Source organism: Nyctereutes procyonoides, unplaced genomic scaffold (genome assembly GCF_905146905.1).
Source record: "Nyctereutes procyonoides isolate TBG_1078 unplaced genomic scaffold, NYPRO_anot_genome, whole genome shotgun sequence".
Classification (NCBI taxonomy): domain Eukaryota; kingdom Metazoa; phylum Chordata; class Mammalia; order Carnivora; family Canidae; genus Nyctereutes; species Nyctereutes procyonoides.
Window position 1 is genome coordinate 16,249,940 of NW_026575144.1, and position 27,579 is coordinate 16,277,518.

The 27,579-nt window shown below is 43.9% G+C and overlaps 1 protein-coding gene across 1 annotated transcript in view; it reads left to right on the forward strand.

Moving 5' to 3' along the window:
• Positions 1 to 7,269: 7,269 nt before the first annotated feature.
• The window catches only part of RYR2 (ryanodine receptor 2), a 755,069-nt gene continuing 734,759 nt past the window's right edge, over positions 7,270 to 27,579 (forward strand). The window contains exon 1 of the mRNA XM_055308992.1: positions 7,270 to 7,381. Coding sequence (XP_055164967.1) covers positions 7,334 to 7,381 — 48 coding nt within the window. The 5' untranslated portion in view covers positions 7,270 to 7,333. The remainder of the gene's footprint in view (positions 7,382 to 27,579) is intronic.

Sequence of the window (27,579 nt, forward strand, 5' to 3'; positions counted from 1 at the left end):
CTGACATCTGGTGCAACACCGTCCATTTGAGGCAATGAAGCTTGATTCCAGGATCTGAGGATGATGGAGCTTAAAGAAACAAGGACAACGGCACATTGATAACATCATGGAGTCACTGTAGGCAATCCTCCAAAACTAGGATTGCGTAGTTTTAGATTTGTTACTTTCAGGCATGTTACATGAGAGAAATGATCCCCTATGTTGCTTAGGCCTCTGATTTTTAGGTCTTTGTTGCTTGTAACCAAAAATGTTCTAAAAGACAACAGCATGTTTATGCAAAAGTAGCAGTGACTAGTTGTCTATGACCATGGAGAGAAAAGATTCTTTTGGGGGGTGCAGAGGGAGAGGGAGAGGGACAAGCTGACTTCCTGCTGAGCAGGGAGACCGACAGGGACCTGGATCCCATGACCTGGGGATCATGAACTGAGCTGAAAACAGATGCTTAACCAGCTGAGCCATCCAGGCATCCTGAGGAAGAGACACTCCTAAGGAGGCTCCACACTCAGTGCAGAGATCCTGAGATCCATGACCCTGAGATGATGACTTGATCCGAAATGAAGAGTTGGATCCTTAACCAACTGAACCACCCAGGTGCCCTGAGAAGAGATTTTTAATAACTACTTATGAAGAATGAGTATGATAAAAAAAATAGAGCCTCTAGATGGTTGTTAATGCATTTGGGGGATACTATTCTTAGATACGTAGCTAAAATCCAGGGCAATATGGGATGAAGGGCTGTGATTCACAGAAGGGAGTTAGCATTTCTTGTCAGAGTAAACCAAAGCCCAGAAGTGGGCTTTGAATTACTCCTTGGAGGATAAAAGAGATTTTGATAAGATTTTGTGGCCCTAGGTGGCAGAAAAAAAGAGAGAGAAAAAAAAAAGACATGGTTGGTTAATGCCTGCATGTTATCTGAGAGACAGTCACTCGGTTTGGAGCCAATACAAAAGAGTACTTGAAAGTAAATATTGAAAGGAATGTGAAAGGCTTTATTGTAGAAGGTCTCAAATGCCAGGCTGAGGGGTTTGAACGTAATATGATAGGTGTTTGGGAGTCATTCTTCAATGGCTCCAATTCTTACTGTGCAGGGCAGTGACTCGTTGAAAATATTGTTGTAGGAGGTTATTTTGGTGGAGTCTGGAAGATGGTTCATGGTAGAAAAGAGCAAAACCCAAGAAGGCTAGTTACAAAATTAGTGAAATAATTGGGGACATAAAGACAGAATCAGGAATATGTCTTTTACCCATGAAAGGACACTGATGTTGGGGGTGAAGATCAGGGAGCGTCCTAAGTCTGCTCTGGCTGCCTTAACAAAATCCCACTAACTGGGTAGGCAGCTTAAGCAATAGAATTTTATTTCTCAAGGTTCTGGATGTGCTCCCAAAGTCTCACTCTGAGGCCTCTTTTGGCTTGTAGGCAGCTTCCAGTTCACTGTGTGCTCACAGGGCCTCTTTTATTGGTCTCGTCTTCTTATACAGGCATTAATCCCATCGGGAGGGGGCCCCACTCTCATAACCTGATCCAAACTTACCTCCCAAAGGCCCCACCTACCTACCATCACATCAGGGGTTAGGCTTCAGTGTATTCAGTGAATTGTAGGGGGCCACACACATTTGGTCTATAATAGGGAAAAACTGAAGCGGCTGTTTAGCTTTTGGATCCTAGTCGTGGTACAATAGACATAGGCAGACCAGGAAGGTCTACCTTGCGGAGTGTGTGACAGCCATGATGACCAACTTGTCAAGGCACTGAGCAATTTGCGGGGGCAATGTCTCTGGGGAGCCCATACCTCCTCAGGAACACCTTTTTCACTAAAAAAATGATTAATTAGCAAAGTTTTAGTAAGGTAGGGTGACGTCTCTGTGATGTCAAGGGCACCGCTGACTCCAAGAGATAGATCATGTTCATTTTTATCATCTATATGCAGTTCTGTCCTGACCCTGGATACCTGAATACTAATTATAGTTTGAGGTTTCACAATTTTTAGCTCAATTTAGGGAACATATAAGATAGTGATGATAACTTTCAAATCTTGAAAAGTTGATTTCCCTTAAGAACCCAAACTATAGAGGATAAGTTGGATTTTATTTCTGATCACATAATAATCCCTGCTTCCTTCTCCAGAGCCTCATCTGGCATTCTATGAGTTAGCAGGACCCCTAGGATTGGCTTGAAATCAGGAATAAATCTCCTGGAGCTGCCAGAGCCTTTTTTTAGTTTGTGTTAGTTCAGACTTTTCTTTTGCTTTCTATGCTGGGATGAGGGAAGGCCAACAGCATGAAATAGTGACAAATTGCTCAGGTCTGGAGACCTCTGACCCTGGTCTCACCACTCAGCAGCTGTGTAATCTCAGTCTTCATTTAGCTTCTACAAGCCTTGGTCCCTATCTCTCTACAATGGCATTCCTGTAAAGATGGGAAAGGCAATAAAAATTTAGTCCCTGGAACACAGTAAATGCTCAGTATATGAGCCTTTATCACCACTATCATCATCACCATCACCATCATCACCACCATCATCATTGCCATCACCACTCTCACCATCATCATTACCATCATCATTCTGACGCCATTCCTGACCACCTTGCATTAATGCAGTCCCAGAGATTCAGGCTATGCCCTCCGAGGATCTGCTGGAGTTTTAGTTCAGGTCCACATCAGAACTCTACTATTTTAGGGACACACATAATAAAGATGGAAATAAAATGGACATTTTCTAAAATATTGGCTTGTGAACTTCTAGAACAGGATAAGAATAAATGCTGTGAAACCTTCCTCAGGTATTGAAATTGAAATCTGAGTTGAGGGGATCCCTGGATGGCTCAGTGGTTTGGTACCTGCCTTGGGCCCAGGGTGTGATCCTGGAGTCCTAGGATCAAGTCCCACGTCGGGCTCCTTGCATGGAGCCTGCTTCTCCCTCTGCCTATGTCTCTGCCTCTCTCTCTCTCTCTCTCTCTTTCTGTGTGTGTGTCTCTCATGAATAAATAAATAAAATCTTAAAAAAAATAAAGAAAATCTGAGTTGATAAGCAATGGGCTTAATCTCCAGATACTGGGGCCTTTCCAGTCCTGATTTTATAAGGATCTAATGACAATTCCAGATGCTTTCACCTCAGCATTAGGGTCTTTAACTTAGGTGATCTTAACTGAAAGAAGCCAAATTAAAATGATAACACTGAGTATTTTAGCTCATTTTCTGTAGAAATCTTCAGCAAGAAGTTATTTTTTCTAATGCTTATATACATCATTGGTGAGATTAGTAAATTGCAAGCATAAATGAAATATCTTATTGTGTGTTAATGTTTTCTTCTTTAAGGCTGTCTAGAGTCCTGCCAAGTGAACAGTGGCCACTTTGAATTAGTTGACCATAGAAAAATTCTAATTGAAAATAAAAAAAGAAATATATATTTTTTTCCATCACTTGCAGGATATAACATTGGTCATAAAACACTTTCCAGATTTGGACTAAAATGCATGGAAATACCATTCTCTAAATTATTATTTATCATAATTAATAAAGTCCTAAAATGAGATATTATAGGGAACACATATGTTTCTATAGAGTACAAAGATTTCAATTAAGATGACAAATTTCAGTAACAAAAAGCAAAATAAACTATTATATGTAATACGCACACAGTAAAAAAGAAACATTTTTATAAGAAATATAAAAACCAGAGATATTAAGAGTGGATGCTTATGAAAATTCTAAATATAATTTTTTTCTGTTTTATGAACTATAGTCATGTAGCTGTGAAAATGTGTTATTTGCCAACTCCTTATAGCTTAAGTATACCATAAGAATTAAAGACATTGAGGGGCGCCTGGGTGGTTCAGTCAGTTAAGTGTCTTGATTCTTGATTTCTGTTCAGGGCCTGCTCTTGGGATCCTGAGATCAAGCCTGGCATTGGGCTCTGAGTTGAGCATGGAGCCTGCTTAAAGGTTCTCTCTCCTTAACTCTCTGCCCGCCCCTTCCCGGCCCCCCACATGTGCTTGCTTTCTCTCTCTCTAAAAAAATAATAAAGACACTGAACATAAACTTTAAGCTGTAACCAAAACTATTTCTTTTTCTCAACTAAAATTATATTTCAAATGGAGATTAGTTTTCATCCTATTGTTCTATGATATTTTCAGTCAAAACCAATTTTCTATGGTTGTTCACCAGAAGAAACTAGGAAATCATACATGAACTAAACAAACTAAAACAATCAGACTTTTAAAAAAGTTTTTATTTAAATTCCAGTGAGTTATCGTACAGTGTTATGTTAGTTCCACGTGTACAATTTAGTGATTCAACACTTCCCTACATCACCCTGTGCTCATAATGACAAGTACCCACCTTAACCCTCATCACCAATTTCCCTCTATCCCCCACCCACCTCCCCTCTGGGAATCATCAGTTTGTTCTCTAGATAAGAGTCTGTTTCTTGGTTTGCCTCTCTCTCTTTTTCCTGATGATCACTTATTTTGTTTCTTAAGTTCCACATGTGAATGAAATCATATGAGTTTCGTCTTTCTATGACTGACTTATTTGCATAGCATAATACTCCCTAGCTCCATCTATGGCATTACAAAGGGAAGATCTCATTATTTTTTTGTGGCTGAGTAATAATATTCCTCTGTGTGTGTGTGTGTGTGTGTGTGTGTGCATGTGTACATACCACATCTTCTTTGGGCTGTTTCCATAATTTGGCTATTGTAGATGATGCTGATATAAACATTGGGGGACCATGTATCCCTTTGAGTTAGTATTTTTATATTCTTTGGGTAGATACTTAATACCATAATTGCTGGATTGTAGGTTAGTTCTATTTTTAACTTTTTATGGAAACTCCATACTGTTTTTCAGAGTGCCTATACCAGGTTACATTCCCAGCAACAGTGCATGAGGGTTCCCCTTTCTTCACCTTCTTGCCAACACCTGTTGTTTCTTATGTTGTTGATTTTAGCCATTCTGACAGATGTGAGGTGATATCACATTGTAGTTTTGATTTGTATTTCCCTGATGATGAGTGATGTTGAGCATCTTTTCATGTGTCAAAACAGTCATTAAAAATAGTGTGAGCAAAAAAACTCCCATAGCTCTTAGTAACTCTAATAGTTTTCTTATAAAAAAATTACCTCAATTTTCATACTTATGAAATATAGAAAACATATCAGAGTACCAAAAATAGTATCACACTCACATACTCACCACCAATATTAAACCATTTGCTGTATTTCCTTCAGTTCTTTTAAAAATAAATAGTGTGATGTATCGTTCTCCAACATGTTCTTAAACTTTTAGTACAGATTAGAGATCTATAAACCTCATAGTATTGTATTTTTTGTGTTGAAGCCTACATAAATGGCATGTCTTACAAAAATCCTCTGCTCTGTTTGCTGCTGAAGAATCATTATATGGTGAATATTGAGTACTCAGGCCATTTAGCATTTTATCACCGATGTTGAGAGAATGAAATAATCATAAATATAACTCTTGTCAGAAAAATGTGTAGCTTGCCTAATATGCCAGAACGAAAAACTAGTAAACTAGAGTCTTTATATGTTACCCACTGTATGGGTAGAATGGAGTAATTCTCAAACATACGTACATTACGTATGTTTGCTTTAGTCAAGAAACTATGTATGTGTGGTTCTGCATAAAGTACAGAAAAGCTCAATCTGATAGGTCATAAATCTGGAAGATCAAACTGCTTAACGAAATTATGAGCCAATTTCAGAATAGTGTCATCCCTCATGGAAGACTTTGATCTTTTGTGAGAGCTCTGATCGCTCATTTAGAGGTTCCTAGGAGTAAAAATTCGCATGAATCGTAACGGTTTACTAATTTAGTTGTCATGGCTCACTATCCAAGACTATGTCAAGTACTTAGGTAAGAGGACTAGTTATCATTAAACAGAACAGAGCATTACTAGCCTTCCCAGGGGGGGAAGTATTCCTAGTACATTGCTTTTGGCATCAACTCTACCGGAAATATGCAAAATTAACAGAGCAAGCGTAAAGTCGAGGAAAGCAGCAAATAAAGCGTGTGCTGCATAGAACATGCCGGTAGATTTCGGGAACTAATCAGATGCGCCAAAACGTGTGAAATAGGTGAGCCGATGCCAAACCCTCATTCTACAGTTTCTTCATCTTTGTAGGCTCGACATTCGGAACTTTGCTTCGCATATACTTAGCGTTGAGTATCTTAAGCGAAAGAGCCGCAGACCAGGGACAAGAGATGAGCGCTTTCTTGTCCCAGGTGGCTCAGAGCCTGCCCTGCGTCAATCACGGCCGGCCGTGCGTCAAGGGGGCGCGGTGGACGACCCAGACACTGTCATCTATGGCAGGAGCCCGAATTTCTTCAGGAATAAATGACTTCTTGGTGGGGAGAATGGGCGCCAGAATCTGCGCAGCTCCCCAGCGGTTCAGATTCATCTCGTCCCTTCTTTATCGCAGTGCGTCGTCGACTTGAAGTCCGCACTTCCGATCACGCTGTCTCGTCCGTCTTGGGCCACGGGGGTCTGGCGCGGGGGCTCCCCGAACCTTCGCGGAGTGAACCGGCCAGAAGTCCCGCGCGCCGCGCGCCGCGCGCCGCAGAGAGGCCCAGTGAAGAGCGCGGCACCCGCAGGCCAGAGGCTGCAGAATTCCCTCGCCGGCCAGGAACGGAGGAAATGCAAGCTCAGAGCGCCCTGTGGTGGGGACTTCCTTCGAGGTGACCCACTGCGGTGAGAGTCGGTCCGCGGCCCTCTCCGCGGGCAAGGGTCGCCCCGGGTCGGAGCGCGGGCCAGGCCCGGGGTGGGAGGAGCTGCCGGCCGGCGCGGGCGGAAGGCGGCGAGGGGCTCGCGGCTCCGTACCCGGCGCGGCCAGTAGGCGGCGCTGGGCCTCGGCTTCGGCGGCCCGAGCGCGGGGCTGCGGACCACCTGCCGCAGAGGGGAGCCGGCGAGCTCCTCCCCGCCGCCCCCGCGCCCCGCCCCCACCGCGGCGCCAGCCCGGGCTCGGCGGGCTCGGCGCACTCGCTCGCGGGAGCCGGGGCCGAGCGGTCCGCCGCGGCAGGCAGGGAGCCGGGGCCGGCGCGGCCGGGCTGCGGGTCGCCCTCCTCCCGCGCGGTGCGGCGCAGGGAGGCTCCTGCCGCGGCCGCGCCGCCCGCGCCTCGTCGCCCGCTCTGCAGGCGGGGACCGCCCGGCGCTCGCCCCCGGCAGCCGCGGCCCCCTCCGCCCCCGGCTCGGGGCAGCGCGGCGGCGGCGGCGGCGGCGGCGGCGGCGGCGGCGGCGGCGGCGGGAGGCAGCGCGAGGGGCCGCCACCGGGCTCCGCGGGGCTCGGGAGCCAGCCCCGGCGAGAAGGCGCGGAGCCATGGCCGATGGGGGCGAGGGCGAGGACGAGATCCAGTTCCTGCGAACTGTAAGCGGCGCGCGTCCCGCATCCCGCGTCCCGCATCCCGTCGCCCTGCCGGGGCTGGGGGGAGCGGCGGCGGCGGCCGCGGGGGCGGGGGCGGGGGCGGGGGCGGGGGCGGGCGGGATGCCCCGGGGGCTCCGGCGAAGCCGCGCGGGGGCGCCGGGAGGGGAGGGGGAGCGCGTCGGTGCGCGCGTGGGGGGGCCGCGGACGGAGCGCGGCGGGAGCCCGGGAGGAGGGGGCGCCGTCCGGCCTGACCCGCGGCGGGGCTGGCGCTTCCCGGTGTCCCGGGGGCGCGGGTGCGGGCCGGGGGCCGCGGGGCTCGGGGCCGGCGGGGGCGCGCGCTGTCTCCGGGGACCCCGCCTCGGCGCGGTCCCCCGGGCTCGCGGCTCAACCCGCGCTCCGCCCGGCAGCCCGGGGACTCGCCTGCTTGGCGGACGGCGCGCGGGGCCGGCGGTCCCCGAGGGGTGCGGGACGCGGCCCCGGCTGCCGGGCTGGGCCGCTGCGGAGGGCGGGGGCAGTCCCTGGCGGCGCCGGGGCCGTGGTGCTGCGACCGCGAGGACAGAGAGAGAGAGAGAGAGAGAGAGAGAGAGAGAGAGAGTGTGTGTGTGTGTGTGTGCGCGCGTGGACGTGGGCGTGGGCGTGGGCGTGTGTGTGTGTGTGTGTGTGTGTGTGTGCAGTGCGCGCGGGGGCGGCGGGGCGGCGGGGCGGCGGGGCGGCGGGGCGGCGGGGCGTGTGCTCCAAGTGGGGCTCCCTGCGAGCCCGAGTAGCCGAGTGTGCGCGCGCGTGGAAGGGCAGGCGGGGTGGCTGCCCCGAGCCTCCGCGCTGGGTGGCAGCAGGGAAGGGTCGGTTCCACGTTGATACAGTTTTTCCTCCTCAAGTGCCTCTTGGCGCTGCTCCCTCCTCTTGCTGACTTGCTCCAACGCCGCAGATCCTTCCCAGGCCCAGAGCCTCTCGGCAAAAGAAGACGCTGTGGCTTCCTGTTAAGAAGGACCCAGTGAGCGTCTGCAGCATCCTTTCCGTCGTCCCTTCGCCTGCACTTGCTTCCTCGCTCGCTCGGGAACATCTTTCCCTCCCGGATTCCCCCCACCCCCGCCCGAGGACGAGGACGGCAGCTTCTGCTGCCACTTCTTTACTAAACGGTGCAAAAGACATCATTTCCCAATTGCCTCCGTGGTGACGACAATTACGAATCTTGAGATCTTACCAGATAGTAACTTTTAGGGGTGAAAATAGTGTAGATGATGTATTTGGGAGCCGAACAAGGGAAAATGGTGAATTTGTCCAAGACACTGTAAGTGACCGTTTTTTTTTTTTTTCTTTTTGCTCCTCTGATTTTTTCAAAGGTGCTCATTTTCACTTAACATCTGGGGGGTGCGGTGGGCAGAAGAAAGCCTTTGGAAAGGACAAAATCCAGGGTCTGCCTCCGATGGGGAATGACCTGAACTCTGGCTGCATGTTATGCATCATTACATATGCTCCTCCAAGTACTGCTCGCCCAAGATCCAGCTCTGAAGAGCCTGTATGCTAAAACCTTGCTCGTGGGGAATGTCATAACCCTACTAGTAATAAGAATTTTTTTTTAAGTGAAAAACTTCTATAAGGTTCAAAAAAAAATCAGAGGCACGTGAAAATATGTTTCTCCAAACCGTGGGATCGTTTGTTCAGGCGGACAAAATATTTAGTTGCTGTATGATTTTTAAATTCAGTTTCCCTACCCCCAAACTCTATAGGGTTAAAATCAGCTAGAAAATTTTGGAAGGCTTCGTGCACTCAAGGGCTTCCTGCAGGCTTAAATGTTCAGCCAAACCCGGTGGAGGTGGTGTTATCAGAATACTTAATAGAGACCAGGGTAATGCGCTTGCCGATGGGGTTCTGCACATATAAAGTAATGTTGAGTCTGTGCCACTCAACAGCTGTCTGTCAGCCTGAACAACACCTTTGATAAGTGGGTCCTGTGTAGAGATCTGGCAGTCCTAGGCTGGGATTTTTCTTTTGGTAAAACATCCGTAGGTTGTGCTGATAATAAATGACCTTGAAGGAAGTGGCATAGTGGAGCAGGGGAATTTTTTTGAGTGTAGCTGAACATCTCAAAGGAAAAACATGTCTTTTCCTCTGAGTTTGGCAATTTTATCTGGAAACACTCAAATCCTTTACCAGCTCCTCGGCCTTCTTCCCTCGTTGCTTTCCATTCTGTTTTCTTAACCTGAGAATGTGAATGGCTCAGAACTGGTAAATGGAATTAGTAACAGAGAGAATGTAGTTCTTACAATAAATTAATCTCGTTTTTATTTTTTCTGGGGTGTTCTTGTTTTTGTTTTGTAGTGTGCAATCTTGCAGTCCCGTCATTGTCAGTTACTTCTTTTCTTTTTTTGTTTTCAAAGCAAATTGTCCAGGGAGTATTAACAATCTACATGTTAGATAAAATAGTTTTAAGTTATAAATGAAGCCATTGTATTTTTTAAAAAAGAAAAACAGACATTAGGAGACCCTAATTGTGAAGCTGAGCGATCATTTCATATATCTGATTAGAGCACCTTAAGTATCATCTTGGAGTTTGGCACTGTAGCTCACTGACGCATCCTTGGCATCCTGGCTACAGAAAGCTTTTTTCCTTCTTTTTCTAGAAGAGGTTTGTGATCCCTGTTTAAGGAAGCAGAGGTGAAATCTTTAATGAACTATGTCCATGAGTTATGTCCACTGCTGTGAATTAATTCTTCATTTGTGAAGGGGAATTTTGTCACTGGTTAGTCCGTGCCAGACCCTCTCCCATCTCCTTTCCATTATGCAGTTGTGAGTTTGCTGCTATCCCTTCCTTTCAAGTGCTTATGTAGATGAGACAGCTTTGACTCAGGGGCTCCCCCACCAGCTGGAAGCATGCCCACTCTGATGTGTTTATCTTTGAGAGGAACTGAGAATGTGGACGTGTAAATTCTGGATGTGCTGGGACATAATCCGATCATAAAATGAGCCCTTAGCCCATAATGGATTTGTTCACTGTCAAATCTCAGCATGCCCATGATTTGGAATGGGTGGTTGATTTTATTTGAAAATTTTCAAAAAAATTTTCTTTCATTAACTTACTTGTGTGTCAGTGAACTGTAATTTGGTATTTAAAACCATGGATGTTCTTACTTATGATCTCTCTTTTTCAAGAAACCTTACAAAATTTTATAGGAATCCTTAAGAGAACCACGATGTAAAATGACGTTGGGCCCAGGTCGATTTTTCCAAGAAACTTTCTTTTATTTGTGTAGACAAGTTGAGTTACTCTTGGTGTACACTTTGTCATCTAGTTTTTGTACTTAGGCATAGATTGAGATTGAAAACTGGATTATCAGGGGCTGCAAAAATCATGCTGATGGGAATGCTTTAGCTTCCCTCCGGCCTTCCTTTGCAGAACAAACTGTAGATTTTTTCACAGTGTGTGTACATCTTGCTGATAATGATACAGAGCATTTTAGAAAGCAGTCGGCAACTAATAGTACGCATCATAAAGTATAAATGCCATGCACGACGGTGTAAAATAGATTGGGCCGGAATATTTAACCTTGTTTGTAAAGGTACAGGAAGGTTAATTGTACAAAGTCAGAGACTCAGCCGTGTGGAAGTAAGATTAAAACTCAGGTCCTAGGCTTGTGTCCTTTCCAGGAGAGAAGGGCTGCTTCTCAGCAGTTCAAGAATGTTTTAGCTTTACAGCAAACAGGATACCTAATCACTTTTGTCAGCTGTAGGAGTACAAAGGAAAAGACTCTGAGTGAGCTGTGGGAATTTCCACCTTTTGCTCCCTGGATAATGAAGGCATGAGGAGGAGCTTTAGATAGATATGCACTGTGGTGTTTTTTTTCAAGGAATTGATGGAAAGCACACCCACGCTTACATAATCAGACTTTTTTTTTTTTTTTTTTACTTAAAAATTGGTGTGTACACATTCGTGGGAAGGGCAGACTCAAACAATTAGGGCACTGATTTATTTGACATTCAGTCTTACTTATACTTGGGCTTTAGATAAGTGTTTCTATCAAGGCTGAGCTAGCTGAGAAAAGATTGCAACTTCTAGGGACTGTGCCTCCGTAGATAACCCTTGGAGAGAGGAAGAGGCACGTAAACACACATTTGCCTTCTGAAACTGTGACATTCTGGAAATTTGATGAATTCAGAAAAACGTTTGTTGAACACCTTCTGTATGCATGGTGTGATACTCGGTGTTAAGGAAGAATCCAAAAGAAGGAGAGTTGTGGTGTGCAATTATAGTCGCAAAGAAAAGGTTTAGGGGCTGGCATGGAACAATCAGGAGGACAAAACACATGTAAAAATCCTAGGACATTAGGGTAGAAAGAGACCTTTAGAGAATGCCACCTCGTCTACCTCTGTCTCCCTCCCCGCCCATCATTTTGCAGGTAAGGAAACTCAAGCGCAGAGAGCCAAGATGCTTTGGCCCAAGCGTCACACTCCAGATTCGTGGCTGTCTTGGTCACACTGCTAATACCATACATAGCTTGGTGGCCTAAACAGCAGACATTTATTTGTCATTGTCCTGGAGGTCAGGGAGTCCAGGATCAGGGTGGTGGCAGATGCATTGTGTGACTTCTTCCTGGCTTGCAGATGGCCATCTTCTTGTATCCTCATACTGTTGAAAGACAAAAATCATCTCTCCTGTGTTTCTTCTTATAAGGGCACTAATTCTGTTTCGTAAGGGTCCCGGCCTCTCGACCTCCTAAAGGCCCCACTTCCTAGTAGCACCCCACTGGGAGTTCGCATTTCAGTGTATGACTTTTAGGGGATGCAGACATTCAGTCCATGGCATGGAGTAACACAGGAGGCATGAAGAATCTCTGAAGAACTGTCAGGAAGGTCACTCGCAACACCCCATTCTTCCTTATGGGGTAGATTCAAACCCACTGTCCCATTTTATCCTTATCTTCCCCTTCCCAGGGTTCACTGTCCAGATCTGCTCCTGTCTTCCCAGCCATTGACCAGGAAGCTTCTTTCCTTCTCGAAAGTTGCAGCTTCTTAGCGTCCTAGACCCCAGCGCTTGCCTCCGGGTCCAGGACTGGACACTCGCAGACGTGTTCCGTCTTCTCCTTGCCTCCCTCAGTACTGGTCGCTTGGTTGATCTTGAAGCACAGTCATTTCTCCTACCTCACAATTTCTGTGTTTGACCCCAGTGCCTCCTTCAGCTGCTCAGCTCTTCCCAGTGTGGTCTCCACCCCTGCTTGTGATTGCCAAGCCTGGCACATTTGGAGTCATTTTTATACTTTCCTGTTCATGCTTCTTGGAATTATTTTTACTTCTTTTGCTCCAAGATTGCTTATCCCCAAAGATCCTCTCCCATTTCCCGTTCTGTCTCTTCTGCCTTCGTGAGCTCATCTGTGCCGCAAAGCTTGGGATCCTTGGAATGAGAGTTTGAGAAGATGTCATGATGACCTCATCCATCCTGTAATTTCTCTGGCTCTCAGAGAAATTATAGGAACTTTCTCAAAGTCCTTCCTTCCTGTAGGAGACACCCACCACAGATCTTATAGTCCTCAGCCCCTTATTTCTAGCTGTTGCGGCCTTTGTTTTGACTCCCTTCCTACCTGTGGATACACCATCCTGAGCTCACGGGTACTCAGTCCCCTGAGTGGCTCTTCATCCTGGTGACTCTGTGTTGGTCAGTGGCACTGCCATTTTAGGCTCTGGCCCAAACACCCCATTGTGGCCCTCATCTTTAGAAGACCTGGGTCTGAGGCCTTTCTCCACCAGTACCTAGCTTATGTACTTGAGAAAAATTTAAACATTTTTTCTTACACCCTAAAGATAATATTAGGCATTTCAGAAGGACTTTTGAAGATCATGGGATAGAATTTGTGTGGAAAACCAATTCCAGTGTCTGCCTCATGGTAGATACTCCATGCATTGCTTGAGCTCCTTTATCCTCCTCCTGTAGCTCATTTGGCATCTTCTCCTGTGCTGTTTTCCTTGGCCTCTAGCTCAGATTTCGATTTCTTTCATACCCCATTACTTGTTCTGACCTCCATCGTCCCTCGGCCCCCAACCAGCCACTAGCAAAGTGCCTTGAAGCCTCCTGCCATTTGAATCCTCCTAAAACCCCATGTTCATGCCACCACTCCTTGGTTCCCTATTCCTGTCTTATCCATTGTAACCCCTTTGCTTGGCTCATCTGTAATCTGATTTTTGATACCTTACTTACGTTCCCCATCCTGCTGGAGCTTTTGGATTGCTCCAACCAGTTCTGATTTTACCTTTCTGACACCATTTCTCAAGCGCCCCAGTTCCACACATTTTATCACTTATCCACGGCCCTGATTTGGGTCCCCTGATGCTCTGTGGGAGGGTTGCCACCGTGTTGGTGTGGGGGGAGGCATTCATTTCCCATGATGCATAGCACAGCATTGCCTACAAGGATAGGTTTGAGGGGAGTGGTATGGTGATGGAAGACCAGGATAAGAGAAAGGTTACCCCCCCGCCCCCCACTCCCTCAATTAAATGTGAAAACCATGTGAATGTGTTCAAGTGCAGAAAGAAGGAATCTGTGATGAAGGAAGTAGGCAAAGGGTGTGGGCGAAAGAGTGTTAGTGAGATCCCTCCTAGAGGCAGGAGAGTAGGAGGTAGGTGGTTAGGTTTGAGAGGAGGAGAGAGGAGGTGTGGGGATGAGGCAGGCGCGATGGCTGGCTTGGTTGGCTGTGTGAGGGCTGCAGGGGACCCTGGGCCAGCTGGGGAGGGCAGCTAGTGCCAGGCATGTGAAGAACATCTGAGAGAGGGAAGTTATTAAGACAAGTGACCTAAGGAGAGAAAGAGTAAATGAAGGCTTTCGGAAGTCTGAGTGATTGCGGCTGCCCAAGAGAGACACTGAGTCCCTGTCGGGATTTGTATTTCAAGTGAGAAGCTTCTAGATAGTGAGGTAACTTCCAGCGCATCGCAGCGGCATCCATTGGAACACTTATTTTCATCACTGTTAATCATGGGAAGAACACTGGAACATGAGGGGTTGTGTGACTTTGGGGTCGGAGGTGTCCTATAAAAACTCTGGGAAAGGGGATCCCTGGGTGGCGCAGCGGTTTGGCGCCTGCCTTTGGCCCAGGGCGTGATCCTGGAGACCCGGGATCGAATCCCACGTCGGGCTCCCGGTGCATGGAGCCTGCTTCTCCCTCTGCCTGTGTCTCTGCTTCTCTCTCTCTCTCTCTCTCTCTGTGACTATCATAAGTAAATAAAAAATTAAAAAAAAAAAAAAACTCTGGGAAAGATTGAGCTGGAACTTAGCTCTGAGGGGCCCTCTGAGTTTGTTTCACATTTGCTAAGAGTTGTGAGGGTCAACCAAACTCAAACCATGTAGAAGGATGAGAATAAGGAAAAAATCTTGCCCTTGTGCTAGAAGTGTATATATTTTTTTTTTTTTGGGGGGGGGTCTCTGAAAATTCTTATCCTGGTAGATCACAGGATTAGTCAGTAACTAAACTCCTGGAGAACTTCTTTGCTTGTGTTCTCTACTGTCTTAGCTTCAAAGGCCTTCCCTGGCTTCCTGTTACTTGGGTCAATGAACAAGTATTTTTGGGGTTTCCTAAAACATTATAGTTGGCCTCAAAGCCCAGACAGAAGGTGGATTTCCTGGTTCCTGTGGCCCAGTAAAAGTTCTGTAGTGAGGTTTTTGGCAATGAAACAAATCGGGAGTTTTCATCACTGCCACTAACTTGGAGTGTTCAGAGGACCTGCCTCTAATTGTTTCCAAGCTCGCTCACCCAGCAGGGTTCTCCCCAGGGTAAGGGACTGAGAGAGCCAGAGCCACTGGCTGCTCCCAGTGAGACCTCCGCTAAGTGGCTGGGTGAGGGTGTCTGCTGTCACCCAACCGTTAATGAGTATTCGCCCGTTTAACCTGAAGACCGCCTTCCATCTAGCTGGGGAGTGACCTGGATGCAGGGCAAGGTGACTCAAAGAGCAGAAAGTGCTATCGGAAGTTGTGGGACAATGGTGCCTTGCTGGGTCTGAGTGTCTGGGACTGCTGTGAGTACACACGACACACGCTTCTTAATGGGCATGGGAAATTCATGTGGGATTGCTGAGCGAGTGACACAGCCTCACACACCCCCATCAGCACAGCTAGAGGACCAGCTCAGCGTGGCCAGTTTATTTTTTCCTACCACAACAAACACTGTTTTTTCCTTACAAAAGTTTATGATTCAGAAAACTTCTTGCACGCTTTTTCCACTTATGACGAAATTTTAAAATATTTTATTTCCCTCTGAATTTAGAATCTGTCTTTTTGAATGTTCGCGTGAACCCATGAATTTCATCATTTGCAATTTAACACATAACCAAAGATACAAAGTGAAAGATGTGGGTTGGAAGGACAAAGAAAAAAGTAAGAGACCAAAAAAAAAAAAAAAAAAAAAAAAAAGAAAAATTACAGGAAAACCCAAATCCTAGAGTGTTGAGTAAGTTGGAACATTGTTAAAATCAGTACTGTCACATTGAGTTCACAGCCATTAAAAGTTGTGCTCATTTGTTTTCTACAGCGGGCTTCTGGTTAGCACACTACAAGGAATTGTGATTTAACTTCTTCGAGATTTCACTGGAGTTTATATTTCTTTCACATTTGAAGACATTTTAAGAAATTTTGGTCTCCCACATATGCAAAACCCACTCGCTCATTCTCCTGAGAGAAAGATAGCATTCCATATTTCTTTTAACCAAATTTTGACCCTAACGTGAAATTCTATAAAATTAGTTTATGGATGGCAGTGAAATGTTGGTCTCTGTTACTGCTTCTCGTATTTTGGATGTCTTGTTTTTGTTTTTTGAAAGGAGTAAGTGACAGGGTCTGTGGTGAGCTGGCTGGGAGAGGTGCCATTTTGATGGCAGCAGGGCCAGAGATATAACAGCACCATCCCACCTTTTTTTTTCTTTCTTTTTTTTTTTTTTAGGTTGTCTGGGGAGAATTCTTAGGGACAGCTGAAGAGTTCTAGAGGCTGACAGAAGTCATCTAAAGTGATGGTGGCAGCCCGGAAGGGGTAACCATCTCTCCGGTATGATCCGGAGGCCAGAGCTACTTTATATAGTTACCTAACTACTATTGTTACTGGCTTTATTTCTGGCAGCTTTATTTTTATTTATATGCATTGTCCACAATGTCTGCTCTAAGTATTTTACCTGTATTTTCTCATGAAACCCTTACAAAAATCCCTCAGAGGTAGAGACCAAGAAGTTCCGTCACCTGCCCCCTGTTGGCAGGTCCAGGCCATGGAGCTAGGGTTTCAGGTCCAGACAGGTGACTCTGGAACTTGCACACTTAAAGACTCTGTGGGGTCTCTTTCTGCTGTAGGTTAATGTATTTTAACGCAGGAGGGAAACTCGATGCCACGCTTTTCTCTGCGGGAATGTGCTTTATAATATCGAGTGTGAATTTCTTCAGCTACCAGAGCCTCACAGGATATGTATCACATGACAGGCACTCATTAAATGTTTGTGGAATTGAATTGAACTGATTCTGTGAGCCAATATTTTGATGATAAATACAAAATAGAGCAATTGCATGCAAAGTTTACTAGGTTATCCTTATTCAGGATGCACACATTGGGAACTCAGTTTGTTGACATCATGATACCAGATACATGGGAGATACTTAGAAGGTAGAAGATGGTCCCGTAGAACCGAGGTGTCAAAACAGTGGAGCCTTGTACACATCAGCTTGGGAGCAGTAAGCTCATGATCCTGGAGGACCATGGGGTCTGTGTAAATTCAGAAAGGACCAAAGGTGAAGAGGTAATGAACATGGCCATAATGGGGGGCTGAAAGACTCACCTTCCATGGGGTGGGGTAGGTGGCCATAAAAGCAGATTAGACTTTACATAAGATATAAAAATAACACAAAAGACTATGTCCAGACTGTACAACACTTAAGACAGGAAGCAAAACTTAAATAAAATGCCACATAGAAAATGTTCCCAAATCCCACCTGTAGAGTTCCTGAAGATTTTGATTCATTTTATTTTTGGAACAGTGGAAGTTTGGGGGTGATAGGGTAAGGGGTGAAAATATCAAAGTTTCTTTCTGAAAGGAAAGACAGTATTTTAAAGAATTGTACTTCAGGGATGCATATAGTTAAGAGCCTATAGGGCAGAATGTAATTTTTTTCTTTCAGAGAAGAGCAGTGTATTGAAGGATGACTGAAGCACTTGAAAAATTTAGCAGACACACACACACACACACACACACACACACACACACACACACATGCATGCACGCACGTATGCACTTACTGGATTTAATCCTCGATGCCATTTTGATTTCTTCCTTACTCTCTTAGAATATCCCTTCCATCCCCTCTGGTCCTGGATTACATCTGACATGATTTGTCGTCAGGGACAATGCCCCTGGTTGGGAGTCTTGATCAGCTTACAAGGTCTGGCTTGTAGGTTCAGTGAAACATCAGGAGAACATTCCTTCCTGAGTTATAGACAAATGAAAAGCTGAGATGAATACTTTGTGACTGATGGCTGTCAAGGCTGCTGAAAGCATCCAGTTCTGCTGCTCTCCTCTTTGTGACAGTCACAGGAGCCATCGTCTCCCGGAGAAGGGGTGTCATTGAATATACAGGTCCTGCTGCTGCTGCTGCTGCTGCTGCTGCAGAGAACAGTGTCCCTCAGAAAAGCCTGCAGATAGGCCCAACTTAAGTCCAATTTGTGCAAAAGAGGATACAGAAATTAGTAAAGGAGGAGGGAGAATTGTGCTTTTAACCCTGCTGGCTCCAGTATCCTGTCTTGTGTTCTCTCTCCCCCTCTGGGACCGCTTTAGTATGTGTGTTTGTATATTTTATTCATTTGAGATATAATTGAGATACAACATTACTTTAACTTCCGGCGTACAACATAATGATTTGGTATTTGTATATATTGTGAAATGATTACTGTAGCAGGTCTTGTTAACATCCATTACCATGAGAGTTACAAACTATTTTTTTCTCAAAATTGATAAGTTTTAAGATCTACTCTTTTAGCAGTTTCAAATGGACAATACAGTATTATTAGCTATAGTCACCCTTCTGTACCTTACAACCCAGGACTGACTTATTTTATACCTGGAAGTTTGTACCTTTTGATGCCTTTACCCACTTCACCCAGCCTCCCACCCCCCACCCCTGGCATCCAGCCGTCTGTTTTCTGTATTTGTGAGTTTGGTTTTTTGGTTTTGCTTTTATTTTTAGATTCCACGTTTAAGTGAAACTGTACAGTATCTATTTTCGTCTGACTAGCTTCTCTTGGTGTAATGCCCTCGAGATCCATCCATGTTGTCACAAATGGCAAGATTTCATTCTTTTTATGGCTAAATAATATTCCATTGTATATAAGTATAAACCACATTTTTTAATCCATTCATCCACCTATGGATACCTGCATTGCTTCCATATCTTGGCTGTTGTAAGTAATGCTTCAGTGAACGTGGGGGTGCAGACATCTTTTTGAATTAGAGTTTCATTTTACTCAGTTAAATACCAAGAAATGGTATTGCTGGATCTCATGGTTCTATTTTTAATTTCTCAAGGAACCTCCATATTGTTTTCCAGAGTGGCCGCTCCAATTTCCAATCCTATCAATAGTGCACAGGGTTCCCTTTTTCCTGAACACTTGCTATTTTTGTTTTTTTTGATAATAGTCATTCTAACAGATGTGAGGTGATAGGTCATTGTGGTTTTGACCTATGTTTTCTTTTAGTTCATTTTGAAATGTTTGTTGACTACCTACTGCGTGCCAAGCACTGTGCTCGGTGCTAGGACACAAACCTATCTGAGCCTGTTCTGCTTGATGGAGTTTATTCTGTCTTTGTTGGGTGGGATGGGGAATAAGGAAAAAACAAATGTCCTCCTACGGATTGGACATGAGAGGCAGATAATTGCTATGGAAGAGGATTTTGAGGCGGGGAGGGATCTGTGTTTGCTAATTACAGTTGTCCAAGGCTTCTTGGAGGAGGCAGCATTTATAGTCACAGAATTTTCAGACTCAAAGGGAATGTCAGGTCTGACTCCAGGATTTTATAGTGAAGGAAAATGAAAGTTCCTTAAGTGTTCTGGCTGCCATTTATTTAGCTCAGAAAGGATAGCCACCATTCATTTGATTCTTGTAGCAATTCATTTAGTTATTAGGGCAGTTGATTGCTTTTGCACAGATTGGGAAGCAGTGGCGGAGCAGTGACATGACTTGCTCAAAGGCAGAGAGTGAGTATGTGATGTGGTGGTGAGCCCAAGGTCCTCCTGGTGCCAAAGCCCTATTTTGTCCTTCCTTGTCTCCCACCCTCTTTCTCGCCTTCCTTCCTTCTTTCAGTCAGGAAAGGTTGTGGACAACTGTGAATGTGGCCAATAAAAAAAAGAACTGTGGGTATCCCGCCCACCTCGCTCACCCATTTGGGTTATCTCTGCTTTTCATTTGTCTTTGAGCTATTTTACAATTCTGTAAGTCATGGGAAACACATAGCAGTGATTCCTGAGTGTGTGGTTCTTGATTACAGAAAATGCACACTGTGTCTGGTGGAATGCGTTGTGGATACTCAGGGGTTTTGTACTCAGTGAGCTGATTTGTTTCAGTTTTCCTGGTGGACTTTCATATATGCACATTCTTTGGATTTTCTTTTGCTTTTTTTTTTTTTGAGAGTGAGAACATGCCTGAGCACACAAACAAGTGGGTGGAGGCAGAGGGAGAGGGAAAGAATCCCAAGCAGGCTCCCCATTTACCACGGAGCCCAATGTGGGGCTTGATCTCATGACCCTGAGCCAAAATCAAGAGTTGGATGCTGAACCAACTGAGCCACCCAGGCACCCCTTGGATTCTCTTTTGAACTTGCTGTAACATCATACCTAAGTTTTTTCTTTACTTAGGAATTCAATAAAATCTCAGACACATGTTCATTTTATATTTGTTTAAGTGAGTGTTTTTAACTTTTTAAAAGAAATCTTCAATATCACTAGTGCGCCTTTTAAAGATGGGTATGTTTTGATGAGTGTGGTGAGGAGGGTGGGCCGACAGGATCCCAGGTGAGAGGGAGTGTGCATGGAGGCCAGGTGTTAGGGTTCCCTGTTTCTCCATCCCTGATGCATTTCTTTTCACTCACTCTGCCCTGCACTCTGTCCAAGTGGCTCCTGTTCTCCCTGGGCCCTGGGGATGGTTTATTGTCCTGGCTGCTCCAGATGCAGGACTGGTAACAGCTCCTCACAATTGGACCCTGTCCCCCTTCCTTCCCACTTCTTTCTCCCTTCATTAAACACTTTGCAGTGAAAAATTCTTTGCAAGTATCTCTTTCTGTGACAGGACCCCAGCTGAGACAGCCAGGAGACACACGGGGCCATGGCTGGGAGAGTGGGAGCTGTGGTGGTCCTGAGAAGGTAGGTGGGGAGCCTTGAGACCACCAGGGGAAGGAATTTATACTGAATTCATAAGGTAAGAAGGGCCTTTGAAGTTATCCTTCTGTTTTCTTTTTCTTTTTTTCCCCCTGTCTGGGGAGGGAACTGGGTCAGAGCTGTCTGTTAGGAAGATTAATGTGGCAGCAATTTATAAGATGAATGGGTCTATAGAGAGAGCAGAGAGACTGCAGGCCAGAAACCCATTAAGGGACAGTCGCCATGGAGTTGGTGCAAGATAATTCGGTCTAAATTTGTGAGGTGGTTGTGGGAATGAAGAGGAGGGGAGAAGTTTGGGAGATGCTGTGGAGGAAGGATGGGTCATTGATAAGGAGAAGAATAAGACAAAAATGAGTTTAGGAGACACACAGAAACATGGTCCAAGTGAAGATCTCAGGGGAGGGTGGTGGGAGTAGTTTTGGACATACTGAATTTGAGATATGTTATGGACTTGCTTGTGTCTTCCTCAATACATTGGAGACCTAACCCTCAGGACCTCTTCCAAATCTGATCTTATTTGGAGTTGAGTTCTTTAAGGAGGTAATCAAGTTAGAATAAGGTCATTAGGGTCAGCCCTCATCTGAGATGCTTGGTGTCCTTATAAAAGGGACATTTAGACTCAGACACATATAGAGGGAAGATGATGTGAAGACACACAGGGAGAACATCATATGAAGGTAGGATTGGGGCCATGGCCCTATGAACCATGGAATGCCTATGCCCACTGGAATCAGGGGAGAGACCTCATGGCCCTAAGGGGGACCCAGCCCTGCTGACCTTTTGATCTCAGACATCTGGCCTCGGGAGCTGGGAGATGTGAGATTTCTGAACCCTACCCAGTTGTGGTTCTTTGTTATAGCAGCCCTAGGAATCTAATACAGGTGCAATATTGGATAGGTGCATTAAGTGTTTTGGAGAGGATGGGCCTAAGGAGGTAGATTTTCGACACCATTGGTATGATAGCGAAGCCGTGATAATGATGCCGTGGGATCAGGAGCGTGGAGTGGAGAGGAAGGTGACCAAAAGTACCTTTGACATGGGCTTTGGGAGGAAGGGGAAGACAGACGCCAGACTGCAGGAGGGGGGTGAGGGTGGCAGGAGGCCGAGGTAGATGACACAGAGGTCGACAACGGAGATGACCTTTTCATCCCAGATATTGATGAGGAGGAGGAGGAGAAGGAGGAGAAGGAGGAAAGAGAGGAGGTAGTAGTAGCTTGAAGGGGAAGCAGGCTTGACAGAGTTATTAATTACTTCTTTCCTGTGAGAGAGACCATAGTCTAAGTTATGGAGGAGGAGGGATAATTGATGGAGCAGGGGTGTAGATACTGGACAGGGGAGACAGAGACAGCCCTCCACGTGCTCCTGTACCTGGGTGTACGAAGGCACTGCCACGTCCCCTTTTTTGCAGATACGTGATTGTTGCTCTACCTAGTTCAAGAGCACAGCACACTCCTTATTTTCTGTTGGTTTTAGGTTAGCTTTGCATAATTTCATTTTCTGCTGAGGATCTTTTGGGAAGCAATTAAAGTTCTGCACTGGGCGTGTTTTGTTTGTGTGTTGCATGGTGTTGGTGATTGAATAATCCACCCAGGCTCGAGGCAAGCATGGTCTCATCAGGTTGTAAGTTGATACTGGTAGTGTTTTTAAAAACCTTTTTTTTCCTTTTAGCTACTGACTCAAAAATATTAGAGGATCTGTATAGGTATCTGCAAATCTTTTTTAGCAAATGGACAGCCTAGGAATATATTAGAATGGTTTTTTTGACAGTTCAGATCAGGGGAACATGTCAAAATATCTTAGGAAACAGTGATTCTGCTGATAACAATTGCCCTTGCCTCTCCTACTATGATAAATAGCTTGGCTGGCTAAACAAATTTCAGTAATTTTTCAGAAAATTAAGTAATTTACATTTTATGAGATTTTTTAATTTCCATAAAAATTACATTTTTATGTAATTGCCACTATACCACAGATCTAATTTATAGCTTGCAAAGCTGTTTTTTAAAGAAATCTAAGCACAAAATGCATATAGCATTTAAGTGTGCATATCCCAATTTGTCTTCTACTTAATACTAGTGATATAAAAGTAAAAGCTTTTAGCAAATATCTGTATTTAACAACAAAAACTGTATCTTAATCTCTTTATTGCCCTGAATCACTGCCTACAACACTTTCTTCAAAGGAAACTGCTTTGAGGTCATAATTATTATAGGATCTGTCCAAACCTAGCCAAACCACATGCCCACCATGCATCAATAAAACATTAAGCTATAAGTATGTTACCTTTTGCCCTAGATACCATACATCTTACCTTGTCTAATGTATATAGGTATGTGATGTATGTGTCACATATATGTATATATGTAAATGTGTATGCCAAATATCAAACAAATTTATATACTTTGTAGTATTTTATTTAGTTATTTATCTTAGAGAGAGAGAGAGAGAGAGAGAGAGAGAGAGAGCAGGGTGAGGACAGAGAGGGGGGAAAATCTCAAACATACTGTGTACTGAGCATGGAGCCTGATTTAGGGCTTGATCTCATGACCCTGAGATCATGACCTGAACTGAAATCAGAAGTCAGATGCTTAATCCACTGAGCCACCCAGGTACCCCTACCCTATAACTTTTTAAGAATTTTCTTTAATCAGCATACTAGGAGACAGACACATTGTCCTTTGGGTCTCTCAGGAATATACCTGGGGCTGCCAGCATTAGCTACACAAGCAGTGGTCCTCACAGTTCAAAGGTCAATGACCCTACCATTCCATGTGCCAGAATTAAATTTTAGAATGAGCCCCAGACTCAGACTTACCAAATCACACATACCCAATTCTCACTCCTTTCTTATAAAATGAAATCATTTTTGTGCAACTGTTAAAGAGGGTTTGGCCATGCCATGGAGGGAAAAGAGGGACTGGACCAAATGATCTATCTAGAGCCTTCTTCCTGTCTATCCCTGGGACATGTACCATCTTTTCACCTGGTTACATTGCTCATGGATGCTGATCCAGAGAAGGGGGATGAGGAGGTTGGTATCACTCAAGCACAATATATTCCAGTTTTGGTCCTGCCAAGGCCACTTTCTACAGAACTTTCTATAGTTTGAGTCTTTCACAGGAATGACCAAGCAAGAAACATGGCATAAGTTGTATCAAACAATAATATTGCTCTGGAAAGGCCTAAAGTGAGGACCTGAATGTCACCAGACAGTGGTATCAGTGATCCCATAAATCACACCAATGTCATGCAGTCACACAGTAGGGATGGATCAGAGAGACCCTTTCTCCATGGCCTCTACAGATGGGCAGCCTGCAGTCCAGAGTTCCGTAAGAGGACATGCATATAGATAACCTGGATGTCTCAGAATATACAAATGGGCTTTAAAATCTCAGCGTTAACAACGATGATGCTATTGCCCTCTGCTGTGAATAATGGAGCAAACTAAAATCTGACCCAGAGTCCGGTAAATAAATCATGGAGAAGGACTTGCAGGTCTTTGCATAAGAGAGAAAATGAGTAATGGCACCCTCTTTTGCTTGTTCAGACCATCAGGAGTCAACATAATTTAATAGTACAACTTGCAAGATGAGGGCCAATGTTGTGGATAAATTGAGTTCTATTTTTAAGGTTAGATAAATTCAGCCTATTTTTTTTATGGGCAGAGGAAAATTATTGCTGACGTTTTTGATAAGATTCTTTGATCCCATAAACTGAACTACTGAGGGCATAACAGTTTTTTACATCAGTGAGGTAGAGAGAAGAAAAACTACTATAAATTATAGAAGACTGAGGCTTTGTTTATATTTGGGCACTAAATTAATACGTTTTGGGCATTCATTTTTATTTAATTACACGGTTGACTTTGTGGTTGCTCCAGGTTGTTATGAGTGCTGTAAATATTGGATTGACCATTTTTTAGGCTGACATTCTCACTGAATGGTGATATAATGAATATACTTAATGGGCGGGACTGTGATTATATATATATATATGTGTGTGTGTGTTAATCCATTCTGCAAGAGTGTATTCACTACCTCCCATGTGTCAGGTAGCTTTGGGCTTTGGGCTTGTCCTAGAGCTTCCTTCTTCCTTTGTTTTTTAAAAGTTTCCATAAAGTCACTAACAAGTCTCCTAAACAGGAAAGGGCTGAGGCTGGAATCCAGTGGTCAACCTAAGATTTCCTTCTGAGTCTGTGTCAAATCAGTTCAACATTATAATCAACAGTCCACATTTTCCATTTTGTTCAAGGAGAAATTAATGAGAATGATCAAATGCTGGCTGGAAGCCCTCATGTTGTGTTCATAGAAATAGAAATTACATGTAAATTTATACAGTATTATTATGATATTCTTAGCATTTCTAAATACATGTTATATGCAAAGCATTCTACTTGACTCCATGGGCATAATGAAATATGTAAGACATAGTTCTTGCTTATAAAGGACTATTCCTAAGATTAATTGATTTCATAAACTTTTTTCCTGTTGTATTTTTCTTAAGTAAATTAAGAAAAAACTTTTAAGAATCCGAGTGTAATTAGAGTATATATGTAGTAAAGCACATATATCTAAATCTTTTTTTTAAGTTGATTTAGTGCATTAAAACAGTTTTTTTTTTTTTTTTTTTTTTTTTGTATAGGTGATACACAATGTTACATTAGTTTCAGGTCTACAACTTAGAGATTTGACAAGTTTACACATTATGGTATGTTTACCACAAGTATAACTACCATCTGTCCCATTACATTGCTGTTACAATATCATTGACCATAAATCTTAAGTGTATAGCTTGATGAATTTTTATAGCAGGAACACACCCATGTAACCTAACATTCAGATCGATGCGTGGATGTTGTGTGCACTTAGAAGTTTCCATCAGACCCTCTCCCACTGGATACCTGCCTCTCTAGATGTAACCACCATTCTGACTTCTAGCAAAACAGATTAGTTCTGCCTACTTTTGCATTTTACATAATGGAATATACAATCTATGCCCTTTTGTGTCCAGTTTCTTAATATTATGTCTGTGATATGTGTTCATCTTGTTGTATCAAGTGGTGGATCATTATTGTCATTGTTTTATACCATAATTTGTTGAGTCATTTGGTTGATAGGCATTGGGTTTTCCAGTTTTTACTGTTATGATAGAGCTGATATTATGAATAATGCTGGCGTTCTCAAATATTAAATGTTGAATGATCACCTGAAATACAAGTATGTGTACAATTCTCATGGGGGTGCAATTATGAGTGGAATTACTTATTGGGGATACTTAGGCTTAGCCTCTAAACACTTTTCTGAAGTGGTTGGACCAGCTGATGTTCCCACCAACAGGACTTAGTGTTAGTTTCTAAAAAAATTAATCACTGTGGTATATTTCATTATGATTTTAATATGCACTTCATGATAACTCATAATATTGGACACCTTTTTGTATCTTTAAAGGCCATTTGGATATTCTCTTGTTAAATACTTGTTCAAGTTTTGAACCGTTTTTAAATACAGTTATCTTTTCTCATTAATTTCTTGAGGGTTTTTATATATTCTACATATGAGCCTTTTGTCAGATATGTCTATTGCATATCTCTTCTCCAACATGGTTGCTGTCTCTTCTTTTACTGGCATTTTGTTGTGGTGTTGGTTGAGTAGCAGTTTTTCATTTCAATGAATTTCAAGTGATCAGGTTTTTCATTCAGGATTTTGCATTTTGTACCCCTTTTAAGAAATCTTTGCCTACCCAAAGGCCATGAAGATTTTCTCCCATGTTTTATTCTAGGGCTTATATTATTTTAATATTGACTATGATACCTGTAATCCTTTTCCATTATAATCTGAGCTAGAGTTCAGTATTCCTTCTACATTCCCATGGATGCCCCCTGGATCCAGCACCAGTTATTACAAAGACCTCTTTTCCCTCATTTTTTGCTCTAGTCCCGTGGCTGTTAAATTGGTCTAGTTTTGTCTGATCTGTTGTATGTTGGTGTTAGTCCTCTGACTCTGCTCTAATTCTTCAAAATTATCTTTGCTCGTCTTGGATCTTTTAATTTCAGTTTAAATTTTGGAGTTAGCTTGTAAATTCCAACAAAATAAACTGCTGGGATTTTTAATGAGGTGGTATTGAATCTATAAACTAATTTGGGAAGAACTGGAATCTTCACAGTATTAAGTCTTTCAGTCTAGGAACGTGAGTTCTCCTTCTGTTTTAATTTAGCTACTCATAAATTTCTCTCAGGAATTACACTTAGTTTACTATGGGGGGTTTTGCAAATTTTTTTTTTTGGTTCAGATTTATTCCAAGGTATTTGATACTTCTTGATGTTAATGTAAATGGTATCATTTAAAAATTATTGTCTAGTGGGGCACCTGGGTGGCTCAGTTGGTTAAGTGTTCGACTCTTGATTCTGGCTTGGGTCATGTTCTCAGGGTCATGGGATTGAGCCTGTGTTGGGCTTCACACTCAGCAGCGGAATCTACGTGATTCTCTGTCTTCCATTTCCTCTGCCCTTCCCCAATGTGTGTGTGCACACTTTCTCATTCTAATAAAAAAAAATTAAAAAAATTATTTTCTAGAATATAAAAATATATTTGGCTTTACATACTGACCTTGTATCCAGCAACCTTGCCAAGTTCACTTATTAATTCTAATAGATTATCTGTTGATTCCTTAAGATTTTCTGTGTACCCAGTTATGTCATTGGTGCATGATTATTTTATTGTTTGCTTTTGTCCCATTGCATTTGGTAAATGATGACTGGACGATGTGATAGCAGATCTTTGCCTTTCCCTCAATTTCAGGGAAAACTTCGAGAATTTCATCAAAT